Raw genomic sequence first — 12,017 nt, 5'->3', positions numbered from 1 at the left:
CTGTCCAAACTTAAAACACAGTAAGGGACTTTTTTTTGTAGTACGTTTTTTTCGCATTTTTGGATTAAGTAGATTCTACTTAGTGTTCTTGCAATGCAAAAAAAACGTACTAACAAAAAAATGTCCCTTACTGTGTTTTGAGTTTGGACAGCCGATATGGGTCTAAATACTAATCATAATTTTCATGGAAGCCATAGCTTCCGAAACTATTCGTCAAAATAAATTAAACTCAAGTTGTTCAAAAACAAGTGTTTTTCTTTTACAAAGAATATCAGCAATGAAACGGTTGAACGCTACAAGCGCCGAATTGATTTTCGCCTTCCAGGAGGAGCCGTTTGAGTGGGGCAACCCCTCGGCCACGGTCCTGCCCGCCTTAGACAGTCCCGCGGAGCAGCAGCTGGCGGCGGCGGGGTGGCGCTGGAGGCGTGCTCGGCTGGGGGGCGCCGCGCCCTTCCGCGGCCTGCGCGTGCTGCTGCACGTTCAGCCTGCGCGCCGGGCGCCGCTGCTGCGCCTGCTCGTCAGCGGCGGGGGCACCGTCGTGGAGCTCAGGTGGGGGACCAGACTGGCCTTTCTGCCTTCCCTCTTTACTCACTAACCTAACCTAACCTAGCCTGATCGTCCAACGGAGGCCTTTTGCCTGTTTTTAAGAGGGATTAGCCTCCTGCGATGTCGAGCGTCCAACATCCAATCAATAATTGTATCAAGTTATGGTTCCGTGTCGGACTCTTGAGTCAGAGATTCTCGATTCGAATCCATTCTACCACAATATGATACCTATTTCTTATAATTAGCCGCCTAGGCTCACAGAAATAGTATGAAATTGAAGTATTTTTACAAATAATAAAAACACAAATATTTCTCTTTTTTATATAAAAAAAATAATGTGAATGTTAGAATGGTAGATGTTACACAGTATATAATAATATTCATGATGATGCTAATGATTGATTAAAAAAATAAACAAACAAACATACAAACATTGTTAATTGGTCTCAGGGCGTTGTTGCAGGAAAAAACCTTGTTTTTTTTATAACTAACATAAAATACAATTTAAACATCAAAATAAAAAAAAATAATCAAATTTAAAAAGTATGTTAGAGGAACTCTACCAATGAGACACGTAATGTGGTTTGGTGGCTCTTCGCAAAAAAATATATACATATATATGAATTTATAAATGAAATTCTAAAAAAAAAAAACAATTGTTGAAAATATTTTTAGTGTGTCCAAATACATGTTCACAAATCTAGATTATCTCCAATGAGGAATTATTTTTTGACATCTCAACAAAGATGAAGAAAAATATGGAAAACTGGGCATTTGGAGGGCTTACGACCGTCACATAGCCTTGGTTAAGTGATCGCTTTACACACGTGTAACATTCACAAATTCAATTAAAAAAATAATGTCAAACAATTGTTGATTACGATGGCTGCTTCCCCGATTGTGATATGATTATGACATGATTATGACATGACTGTGATATGGTTGTGATTTGATTATGATATGGTTGTGACATGATTATGATATGTTTGTGATATGATTGTGCCATGATTCCCAGCCCGCCGTACCCCGAGCAGCTGGACGCGACGCACTGCATCGCGGAGCTGCAGCGCATGGCGCTCTCAGAGGCGGACGAGGAGCGCCTGCTAGCCGCTGGCGTGCCGCTCTGCCCGCCCACCTTCATCAGCCGCGTGCTGACCGAGGAGCTGCTGCCCAGCCCCATGCACTACGCCTACCCGGCCTTCAGGAAGCGGATGCAGGAAAGACACGGAGACTCCTAACCTAACCTAACCTAATTCTGTACACACTTTGTATTCACAATTCTTCTTCTCTTCTTCTTCTCCATGTTCTCTCCCTAGGTGGAGCATGTCCAATACGAGACGTCTCCAAGTCACTCTGTCATGCGCCATCTCCTTGGCTTTTTTCCAGGTCGGTCCGGCATCTCGAAGTTCCGCTGAGTATAGTCGGTGAATGGTCGTCAGATGAATCTTCGCGGTTGGAAGAAGAGATATGAGGGGTTAATGCTCTCAGGTGGCATTCTAAGGACATGCCCAACCATGACCACCCTCTCCTCTTCGGGACCTCCAGTATGAGGGGCTGTTGAGTTCTCCTCACATCGTCATTCCTGACAAAGTCATACCACTTTATGCCCAGTATTTGCCTCAGGCACCTATTTTCAAAACTTGCTAGTTTCTTGCTTTGAGCTTTGGTGAGGTGCCACGACTCACACCCGTACAGCCACTATTAGGTTGGAGGCGTTAAAGAGACTACACTTGGTTTTTGTCGAGTAAAGCAGTGAGCCCCAAACATTGCACATTTTAATTCACAGCATTATGTCCAAATACATACTTCCTTGTTCACAAATCTAGGTTTCTCTGCTTTTTTTAACGGAAAAACCGCACAGCGTCTATTTTAGATGCTTGTCTGCAGATGGAATAGTAAGGATAGGAAATATGCATGTGAAAAATATATAACAAACACCCAGACTTATTGAAAATAAATCTTGTATTTATTTCTCAAAATGCGAGAGTCCCATTCAAATGCGTCTTCAGCAAAGCTGTCATTTGTCACGCACACCCTTTTATCTGACAATCAAAATTACCCGCGGATACTGAGGGACATCTATGTAAATAAAATGAAATATTAGTTAATTAAAAATGTATATTGAGGGATGGAAGTATGTAGTAATTTGTGTTTGTATAAAAATAATGAATAATGTATTAATAAATCCTTTCCCTTGTGTGTTTCATAGATTTAATAATGTAATAAATAATTAATTGTGATAATTTTTAATAATTATTACAATAATCGTCTGTGATACAGTTGATAGTATATCACTTGTACATGTTTTTAATCAATATTATATAATGTATTTTCAATATAATTAAATTTGATTGAATAAAAATTTTGTTTTATTTATTATTTCATTTAAACTAACTAACTAACTAACTAACCATCACGCCGCTTCCCCGCAGGGGTAGGCAGAGAGAATAGAGCGCCACACCACTCTGTCCTTGCAAACATTCTTCGTCTCTTCCACGTTCATGCATCTCCTCATACATACCCGCCGATTGTTACGACTCCTAACCTGATCACTTTCAAGTATTTGGCATACCTGATCGTGCCATGTTTTTCTCGGTCTTCCTCTGCTTCTTTTCCCGCTAACATTCGCCTCATAAATTTGTTTTACCGTTCTTTCCTCACTCATTCGTTCTACATGTCCAAACCATCTCAACACACCTTTCTTAATTTTATCGATAATGCTTATCTCAGTTTTGCATTCCTTCCTTATTTCACTATTCGTACATCTATCATACATCGTTTTGTCACACATTCTTCTGAGAGATCGCATTTCGAATGCATTCAGTCTACTTTCATCCTTCTTTTGCCAACTTCATGTTTCACTTCCATACATTAGAGTTGGAATTCATTTCAGTTGGAGTTATTTCATTTAATGATTTTCAAAGAGCAGAGCAGACACCGCTGCCACAAAAAAACGCGCTTAGAGTGTCAGAAATGAAGACTCTGAGAAGCATAACAGGCAAGAGTCTTCGAGATAGAATCAGAAATGCCAGGATCAGGGAAATATGCGAGATGGAAGATGTCGTTAGGTGGGGAAGGCAACGAAGGAGACAATGGTACGCGCATGTGAGGAGAATGGAACCATTCAGACTCCCCCACATCGCACTGTACGGCCAAATCCATGGTAGACGACTCCCGGGCAGACCACCAAAGAGATGGGTCGATAGCTGGGAATCGACGTCGCAGGAGGCTAATCCCTCTTAAAAACAGGCCGCAAGGCCTATAATAAGAAGAAGAAGACATAAATTGTGGCAATTAATCGCCTAGTTGTGGGATTTTCAAATGAATGTGAAGATTAAATGGACTGACGGTCCTTATGTAGCTATACAATTCTAGGTAAAAAATTGTCACCATAAATTTTTATGTGTTTTTTAATAATAAAATACAACTTAGTAGACTCAAAAAATCAATCTATAAATTAAACGCCAAATCAATAAAGAATACATGTACATATTCACAAACAATGCCACCATCTCGGTTCAACAATCGATTCCGATTGGGTACATATATCGCTCACTCCTTTCAAGAACGTCATAAATCAAAAAACTTGATTTTTCAGTAGAACGTTTTTAAAGTTTTAAAATATAATACATTGTATTAAAAATAAATATCAAGCCAGTTATTGAACTTTTTACTGTGCAACAGATCTGGAGCACTGCATAGTGCTCCGAGCAAACTCATATCTGTGAAGATCCTCACCAAAACGGTACATTTCCATTATAAATTATTAAAATTGTTACGTTTTGGTGTAATTTAATGATTTCATATTGGTTTAACACAGGATTGGCACGTTTTGACGCAACTTTAATTAAGATTTCGATCGAATACAGTAAACAGAACAGATTTGCATTTCAGAAAGGATTTTTTTGCGCAATATTGGAAATGTATCTTTTTGGTGAGAGAAAAGGACGCCACACCATTCTGTCTTTGAAACAATCTTCGCCTCTTCCACATTCATGCATCTCCTCACATATACCCGCCAATTATACCTACTCCTGACCTGAGCATGTTCAAATATTTGAAATACTTTTTTACGTTTTAAGTTTCCCACGGTCCTTCTCTGCTTTTTTCTCGAATCCAAAATCTGATTTTTGCAGCGGGTGGAAAGATTTCGTGGAGGTTTAACCCAATAAACTAGATTAAACCTAAAAGTCGGTAGATTTCGCCAACTCCCCATAAATTTATTTGTTCAGCCTTTTTTGTACATCTTCCGGTCTTTAGTGAGGTTAGGTTGGCAACCGTGCGGATTTCCCGCATTTACAATGAACCTATAATTTAAAAATTTATTATGTCAACATCGTAATTCGCAATCGCGTAAAAACGTTTCAAAACAGCTGTGACCAAAGTCATTACATCCGTAAATAAAGGCTGTCTTCATGGCTGAGTGGGCACAAACCAATGACTAAGTCGGAAATTTACCTAAGGACAAGGTTACCGGTTCAAAACCCCGACATACGCACACTTATTAGCCAATGTCATTTCTTTTATGATGCAAAAAAGGCAAATTTCGAATAATGGCTGCAGAAGAACGTACCAAGAACACAGAAACACCTCTACAAACTTTTGATAATTTATCGTTTGTTTATTTATGGGTGCCTATTTTCATTATGTTTTGACAAACTTTGGCGCCATTGTCGCATTTTTAATACAGTATATACAAAACTGATTATGACCACCCAAAAAAATACGAAAATTTCCTTTCAAAATGTCATTTATATTATAACCCAATAAAGCAAATTACGAATAATGAATTCCAATTACCAAGAGCACAAAACACTTTTACAAGCTTTTGATAATATATTGTATTTTTTTTATTTATGGTCGTTTATTTTGTCAAATTTTTGTGCATTTTTAATACATACAAAACTGATTTTGACCACCCAAAATTTTTCAAAATTGCGTAGGTATTATTCTTTTAGTTCCAACAGTAATCGACTAGTATATAATCTTTGGGTAATCGTTATATAGATGAGTTTATGAAATTCTACGTCCGATTTTTGACATTTCTTTCAAACGGCGAATTTTTTTAAAACGCATTCGTGACCTTATGTGATTTCATTTTAAATCACTCGTAAACGAGTGGAGGCTTAATAAAAATTATTAAAATGCCTCTAGCAGTAGAAGCCTTGCAGGTTATTCCTTTAAAAAAAATAGTTGAACATAACGGATGGCGATTGCTTTTGCTATCAGTTTTTGACACAGGTCGAACGCCGCACAGTGGGGTATATTGGCGATCTGGGCGGCCAATATTATTTTTCGTTCTAAATCGATTCCAAATATGCCTTTTGGCTAATTCATTGTATTATATGGAGATATTTTTTACTTATCAGTAAAAAAAAAAAATTTTTTTTTTTTAATAAATGCAAATCGTAGTAAATAATTTAAAAAATATTAATCCGAGAAAGATGGCCATGGTTCCTCGTCCGGACACAGTTCTTCTTCCGCTTTTAATATAAGCGATTTCTTCATTTGTTATTTTTTTTGTTTCCTTTATAAATCGTATTCTTATTGGACGACAATAACGTGGTGAAGAAGGAATTGGGTTTTGCCAAATAACCTTATTATTCAAGGAACAAATAAGTTGTAGGGGCACAAACGAACTCTGAAATATGTTTGCATCGGAGTCTGCATCATTTAAAAACGTTTGTTTATATTGAGCTTGTTGTGCTCCATCACAACCCCACTTGCACATTTAAACTAATGTTTCTCTTTCTTTTTTATTTAAATTTTGTAAACATTCTTCTAAATGTGTCAATAGTCGCGTGGTAGTGTGATCCATTAAACTCTGTAGGTTTACTTCGGCACAAGTTTCAGTTACTCTGTAAGCTTTCTTAGCAGGGTAACACTCGAGTTTTGCTTTTTGTAAGATACTGTAACACGGGTATAGTTTTTTATGAGAACTCCTTACTATTTCATATTGCCTTCTCGAAAGATCGGCTTCAACAAAAATAGATAAAGCCTGTGATGGAGTCAATTGCGTTATCCGGGTATTTTTTTGCTGGCAACGAGAATACGCTTTCTTATATTTGGTAGCACGCTTAGGTGTACAGATAATTTCTTTCAACACCATAGAAGCATCTCTCATCCCGCTTTCTCCTAACTTTGACCGAGTAGCATGGGTGAGCACATCTAATTCAATATGTTTGCGCAAATCTTCAGTTTTCCTTCTTTTGCTTCTCTGACTTGATTCACCAAACGACTTTGATGGTCGTCCTGATCGATTCATTATCCAAGGAATTGTAAAAGTTCCGTCAAGCCAATTTTCATTTTTTATCAAGAAAGTTTCCTCCTTTCTGAGTGCATTAGTCTATCTTCGTTTCATTTCAGACTTGAAATGCGAAAAATCGTTTTTAATTTTCATTGCACACTCGTCAGAAAAATTATCTAATTGTAAAAGGTACTTTTGCAAGCATTCTAATTTTTCATTAATTTTATTAGCATTTTGTTGCTGCATGATAATAAATAACTGTTTTCTAGCATCTACTGGTCCTAAAATAAAAATGTAACAATTTAAAGATAAAAAACTGTACGTAGTTCAGTTTTCATTATTGTGCTGACTCATCTTAAAAGAGCGATTTCTTGCAAAAGAGCAAAATTCTGCAAAATTTTTTTAAATTTATATAAAGAAAGAGGGCTAAGCTATTTGATACAATCAAAATTATAGCCGGATAACACTCGGAAGCACAACTGAATATCCTTTATTTTAAAAAAAAATGAAGGAAAAATCCATTTAAAGGCACTTATTTAAATTAGTTTTTTTTTAGTAAATATGTTAGCTATTGCAACTTAAATCTATGTACAATACACTATCATACCTGCTTGATCACAATCCATTATTAAATTGTATACGTGTGATACAAAAAAATAATAATAATCACTGAAATGTTTGCGTACTAAACGAACAGCGAAAGAGAAACACGTGCACTCACAATAACAACAACTTTGCGACTGACCATTAGACACGTGAGATGTGCGTGGGAGGGATACAATTATTGCATGTCATCAACAAAATACTCTATTTCATGTTGATATATTTTTCATACACCTGCGACAATGTTTTTAAAAGTGACTTTTGGCCGCCCAGATCGCTAATATACCCCACTGTGCGCCGGTGCTTTACTAAAGTAGTGCTTCTCAATTAGTGGTACGCGTACCCTCAGGGATACCTATCCGGGATAAGTTGTATCAAACGGTACTTACGCGCGGAAATATTTCAACTTCAGATTGAAGCTCACCAAAAATCAACCAGAATTTTCAGAGTTGTACAAAAAACCTGCATATTTATCACATCAATCTGTTACTGTCATTAGAACTATATTTTGATGGTCATAAATGTTTTTTTTTTTTAATATATATTAATTTTTTTACTTATCATTTCCACAATAAGGAGTACCTATATACACAAGCTTGAGGAAATTCAGGAAAAACTAAGTAGGAACCACTGTACTAGAGAATATCTTGATATCTTCTTTTTAATGGCTTTTCAGCCTTCTTGAGTGTTCTAGCCAGTGTCGAGTTATTATATCTTGATGTCAACTAAATAAGTAATAAGTAAGGTAGGTATCTATAAGATTTGTGTTTCTGTAACTATTATAACATAGAAATTGTCACATCAAAACGGAATGCCATTCGCATGTTTTTATTAAGTTTTAATTACTAAGATGTTACCCAATAATTATTAGTCATATTAATAATATTTACAAAAAACAAGCTGAGAATGTCGGGACAAACCAAGTCAACAATCATCACATTTGATTTATCACATACATTTCCCTGAATTCATTCGCCATTTGTGTTTTGCGACGCTGAAAAATAAATTCCGAGAAATATTACAATAGGTAGGTACTGAAAAACAACAATTATTGACAGTAGCGAATTTGAGACGCCTCCTTTATTTCCGATAATTTTGATGCTTTGTAGTATCTAGAGTAGATTATTGTTACAGTATATAGATCCATCTTAAATGTTAAACGTTGTTAATTTTTATGAAAACAGTAAATAAACGCAACCCTGCCACTCGACTTCGATTTATCTCGTACTTTCAAATTTCGCAATGGGTGTATTCGACATTTTAGCGAGTAAAACGAAATATTTTCATAAAATATTGGTCGGTAATCGATAACCAACAGTTACATTTTTATTCACAAATGAATAATGAAGGTGTATGTATGTAAATAACCGGAGAGCACGTACGAGTAGATGTATGAATGTGAAGGAAGCTATGAAGTATGTCAGGACTGACGAGACTTGCGTTCCATCCTCCCTACCTACCCTTGCAGTAACCGGAGTGATGATTGTAGTAGCAGTAGGGTGAGTAAATTTGGTCAAAAGAACTGATTTTTATTCAATAAATTGTACAACCTGCTACCATTTTTCTTAGTCATTAAATAATCAAAAGAGCTAAAGAGCTATTAATAAATGGATAATAGAGGTGGGTAGATTTGAAATAGATTGCATCATTCGGCCACGTCTTATTTGATTGTCTGTCATAAACAATTTAGTTTTTATATAAATTTATTGATAAGTATTATAAAATGTTCCTTCGACACGGGGAAACCCAGTGAGGGCGCATTATTGTAAATTGTAATAATGTGTATGACAAAAAATAAATAAATTATGCATGTACCTCGTATATTTTACGATAACAGAATAATGTTTTTTATTGGAATAATTCACGTTGACAGTTTGCTGTGAATTCAACGTATGACGGGAAATACGAAACACATAAATCAAACACTGGAGAATAATAGTAAATAGTGTTTAATTTTTAGTGCGTTGTAATTTTAACGGTTGTATTTGCATAATTTGATTGCAGCTTTTTTAGAAAACCCGATGACATCACAAGGCACAGCGTACGGAGCACAGGTCGACTAGCCACCAATCAGGAGGCGCGCTCTCAGGTACCAGGCGCTCATTGGTTGTGAAATTTTGACATTTCTACACATGGATCAGACCTACAGGGATACCATGAATCTACTAAGAGATCCATGAATCCTACTTTCAAAGATATTTCTTTTACGGCAAACTCTTTGCTAACGAATATTTTTTTATACTAACTAACCAAATAACCATCACGCCGCTTCCCCGCACGGATAGGAAGAAAGAATAGAGCGCCACACCACTCTGTCTTTGCAAACATTACTCGTCTCTTCCACGTTCATGCATCTCCTCATACATACTCACCGATTATTTTGACTCCAAACCTGACCGCTTTTAACTATTTGGCATACCTGATCGTGCCAAGTTTTTCTCGGTTTACCTCTCTAAGTACATTCGCCTCATAAATTTGTTTTACCGTTCCTTCCTGACCCATTCGTTCTACGTGTCCAAACCACCTCAACACACCTTTCTTAAATATATATTTTTTCTTCTTCTTATTCCTCATTACTGAGGGTTGTGACCCTTGTGGAAGCAATGACTCTTCTCCAGTTGTCCCTTGACTGCGCTGCACGTAGCGCCACAGACTCACAGACTAACTATTTTATATAAAGACCGCCAACTACCTCGATTTTTTATGGCTGGAAGTGATATTCGCCAGCGGCCGGAAGTGACGTAAACGGCTAGAAGTACTAAGCTCCCGGCTGGGCGTGACTTCGCCGCGGCTGAATATCAAATCCACCCGCCGAAATATTTATCATTCATTTTTCAGGTTAAATGGTATTTATATTGAAATTTGTTGTATAACATATTTTCAAAATTATAATATTAATATTACAAAGAAGATATTTCACTATCTAAATTTATTTATTTCAGTGTAAACAAAAATAGAAAGGTCACGGCTAAAACGCGACAATTATAAAAAGAGTTCAGGCGATTAATAATGGTTACTCAACTCAGCCTTACAATGGTAAATGGTAATGGTAACTTTTTTGAAATTATTATCCCAAACTATGTATGAATATAAGGCTTTTCAACAAAAACAAAAACGATAGAATTTTCAAATTACTATATTATATTTAAAATTCTAGAAAATACAATATTTTAAAAGGGCGGAAGGAGTGCCCACCACTTTCTGAAGTTATGTTTCTTAACGGGGGTGCCAGCGCCCCTTTGTGGGCGTTTTGGAAGTCTGGCTAGGCGTTTTTAATTTTTTTGCATTTGGGGGGTGCTGCAGAAGTTCAAGGGAGCGTTGTGTTAAGTAAGAAAAACTACACTTTCATACGCAAAATTTAACTTTAACTTTGGCATAATACTCAATATTATGAAGTTCTTCATAGACGGATTTCTATTTTTCTATCGATAATTGTCTATAACCATAGTCTGTATATATTTATTTGAAATATTTGAACAACTTGTTGGTATCTCGTATTTTTCGTTCCCGTTTTGGTGTTTTTGTTAGTGTATTAGTGTGTCTCGTCATTTTCTGGTCGTTTTTTGAACAATCTGACGTTTACGAGTCGACCCCCCCTGCGTAGCGCTCCAACCACCGAGATGCCTGCTCGGCTGTCCAAATTTAAAACACAGTAAGGGAAATTTTTTTGAAGTACGTTTTTTTTTGCATTTATGGACTAAGTAGACTCTACTTAGTCCAAAAATGCAAAAAAAACGTACTACAAAAAAATGTCCCTTACTGTGTTTTAAATTTGGACAGCCGTTCTGCTGCCTTAACTTGATCGGTCCATTGTGTAGGGATCTTCCTCTCCCTCTCTTTCCCTCCAGGTTACCGATCACTAGGCATTCCAGGCTATCCTCGTTGCCACGAGCCAAAGGATAAATAAATAAATAAGTAAATAAATGCCCAATCCATCTCAACACACCTATCTTATTACATCTTTTTATTGATAATTAACAACCCTTAGTGGAGTTAAATACGGTAGTTGAAGTCAAATAATTGGACATACTCAGAATCTATTGAAAGCTGTCCCACCGCATTCTCAGATCTGATACAGAAGCATCTAGACTTCCTGACAGATCTGCTCTTGCAAAGCAATTTTTTTAAACTAAGTTCCGAAATTTATTGAAAATGTGAAGCAAAATTAAATTGTATCCCGATTTTACTGTGAAATAGCTACTCATTTTCTATTTATTTACTTTCTGATCTCCCATTAATCCGCGATCACGTTTGTTTATAAGTAGTAACTCGACTTCCCCTCCCGCCAGTGTGAGTTCAATATTCAAACGTGTGGTTGTTGTCGATGCTGCAATATCAACTAACCAAAGCTAGAAAGATTTTAATAACTCGACAACGCTGTTTAAACTTGAATATTAAGTGGGAAAAATAAGACGAGTGCTCAGTAATTTTATATAGCCGATTTTGCGTCCGAGGAGTTGCACAAATAATGTGAGTTGACTTTTGTTTTTATGCGCTTTCTCTATGATTCACGAATAATAAGAGTCGCTGTCACCTTCAAAGGAATGTTTTGGGTTGCCAGTAAAGTGAAAAACTTTTACCGTGAAATTTAATTCGAACCATTTCATAACCGGATTCTAAT

At 36.6% G+C, this 12,017-nt stretch overlaps 2 protein-coding genes across 2 annotated transcripts in view; both read left to right on the top strand.

Moving 5' to 3' along the window:
- Positions 1-2,916, top strand: part of mus101 (mutagen-sensitive 101) — a 29,430-nt gene extending 26,514 nt beyond the window's left edge. Inside the window, exons 24-25 of the mRNA XM_088256585.1 lie at positions 326-549; positions 1,562-2,916. Of these exons, the coding sequence (XP_088112711.1) occupies positions 326-549; positions 1,562-1,784 (447 nt within the window). The 3' untranslated portion in view covers positions 1,785-2,916. The remainder of the gene's footprint in view (positions 1-325; positions 550-1,561) is intronic.
- An 8,767-nt stretch (positions 2,917-11,683) lies between these two features.
- Positions 11,684-12,017, top strand: part of LOC148311467 (serine protease inhibitor 88Ea-like) — a 25,300-nt gene continuing 24,966 nt past the window's right edge. Inside the window, exon 1 of the mRNA XM_088256584.1 lies at positions 11,684-11,866. The gene's annotated coding sequence lies outside the window, so the exon portion shown is untranslated. The remainder of the gene's footprint in view (positions 11,867-12,017) is intronic.

The sequence above is a fragment of the Brachycentrus maculatus genome, unplaced genomic scaffold (genome assembly GCF_059751285.1).
Source record: "Brachycentrus maculatus isolate JH-2025_06_01 unplaced genomic scaffold, ASM5975128v1 h1tg000064l, whole genome shotgun sequence".
Classification (NCBI taxonomy): Eukaryota; Metazoa; Arthropoda; class Insecta; order Trichoptera; family Brachycentridae; genus Brachycentrus; species Brachycentrus maculatus.
Note: the sequence above shows the minus strand (reverse complement) of the source record. Positions and strands in the feature narration are given on the sequence as shown.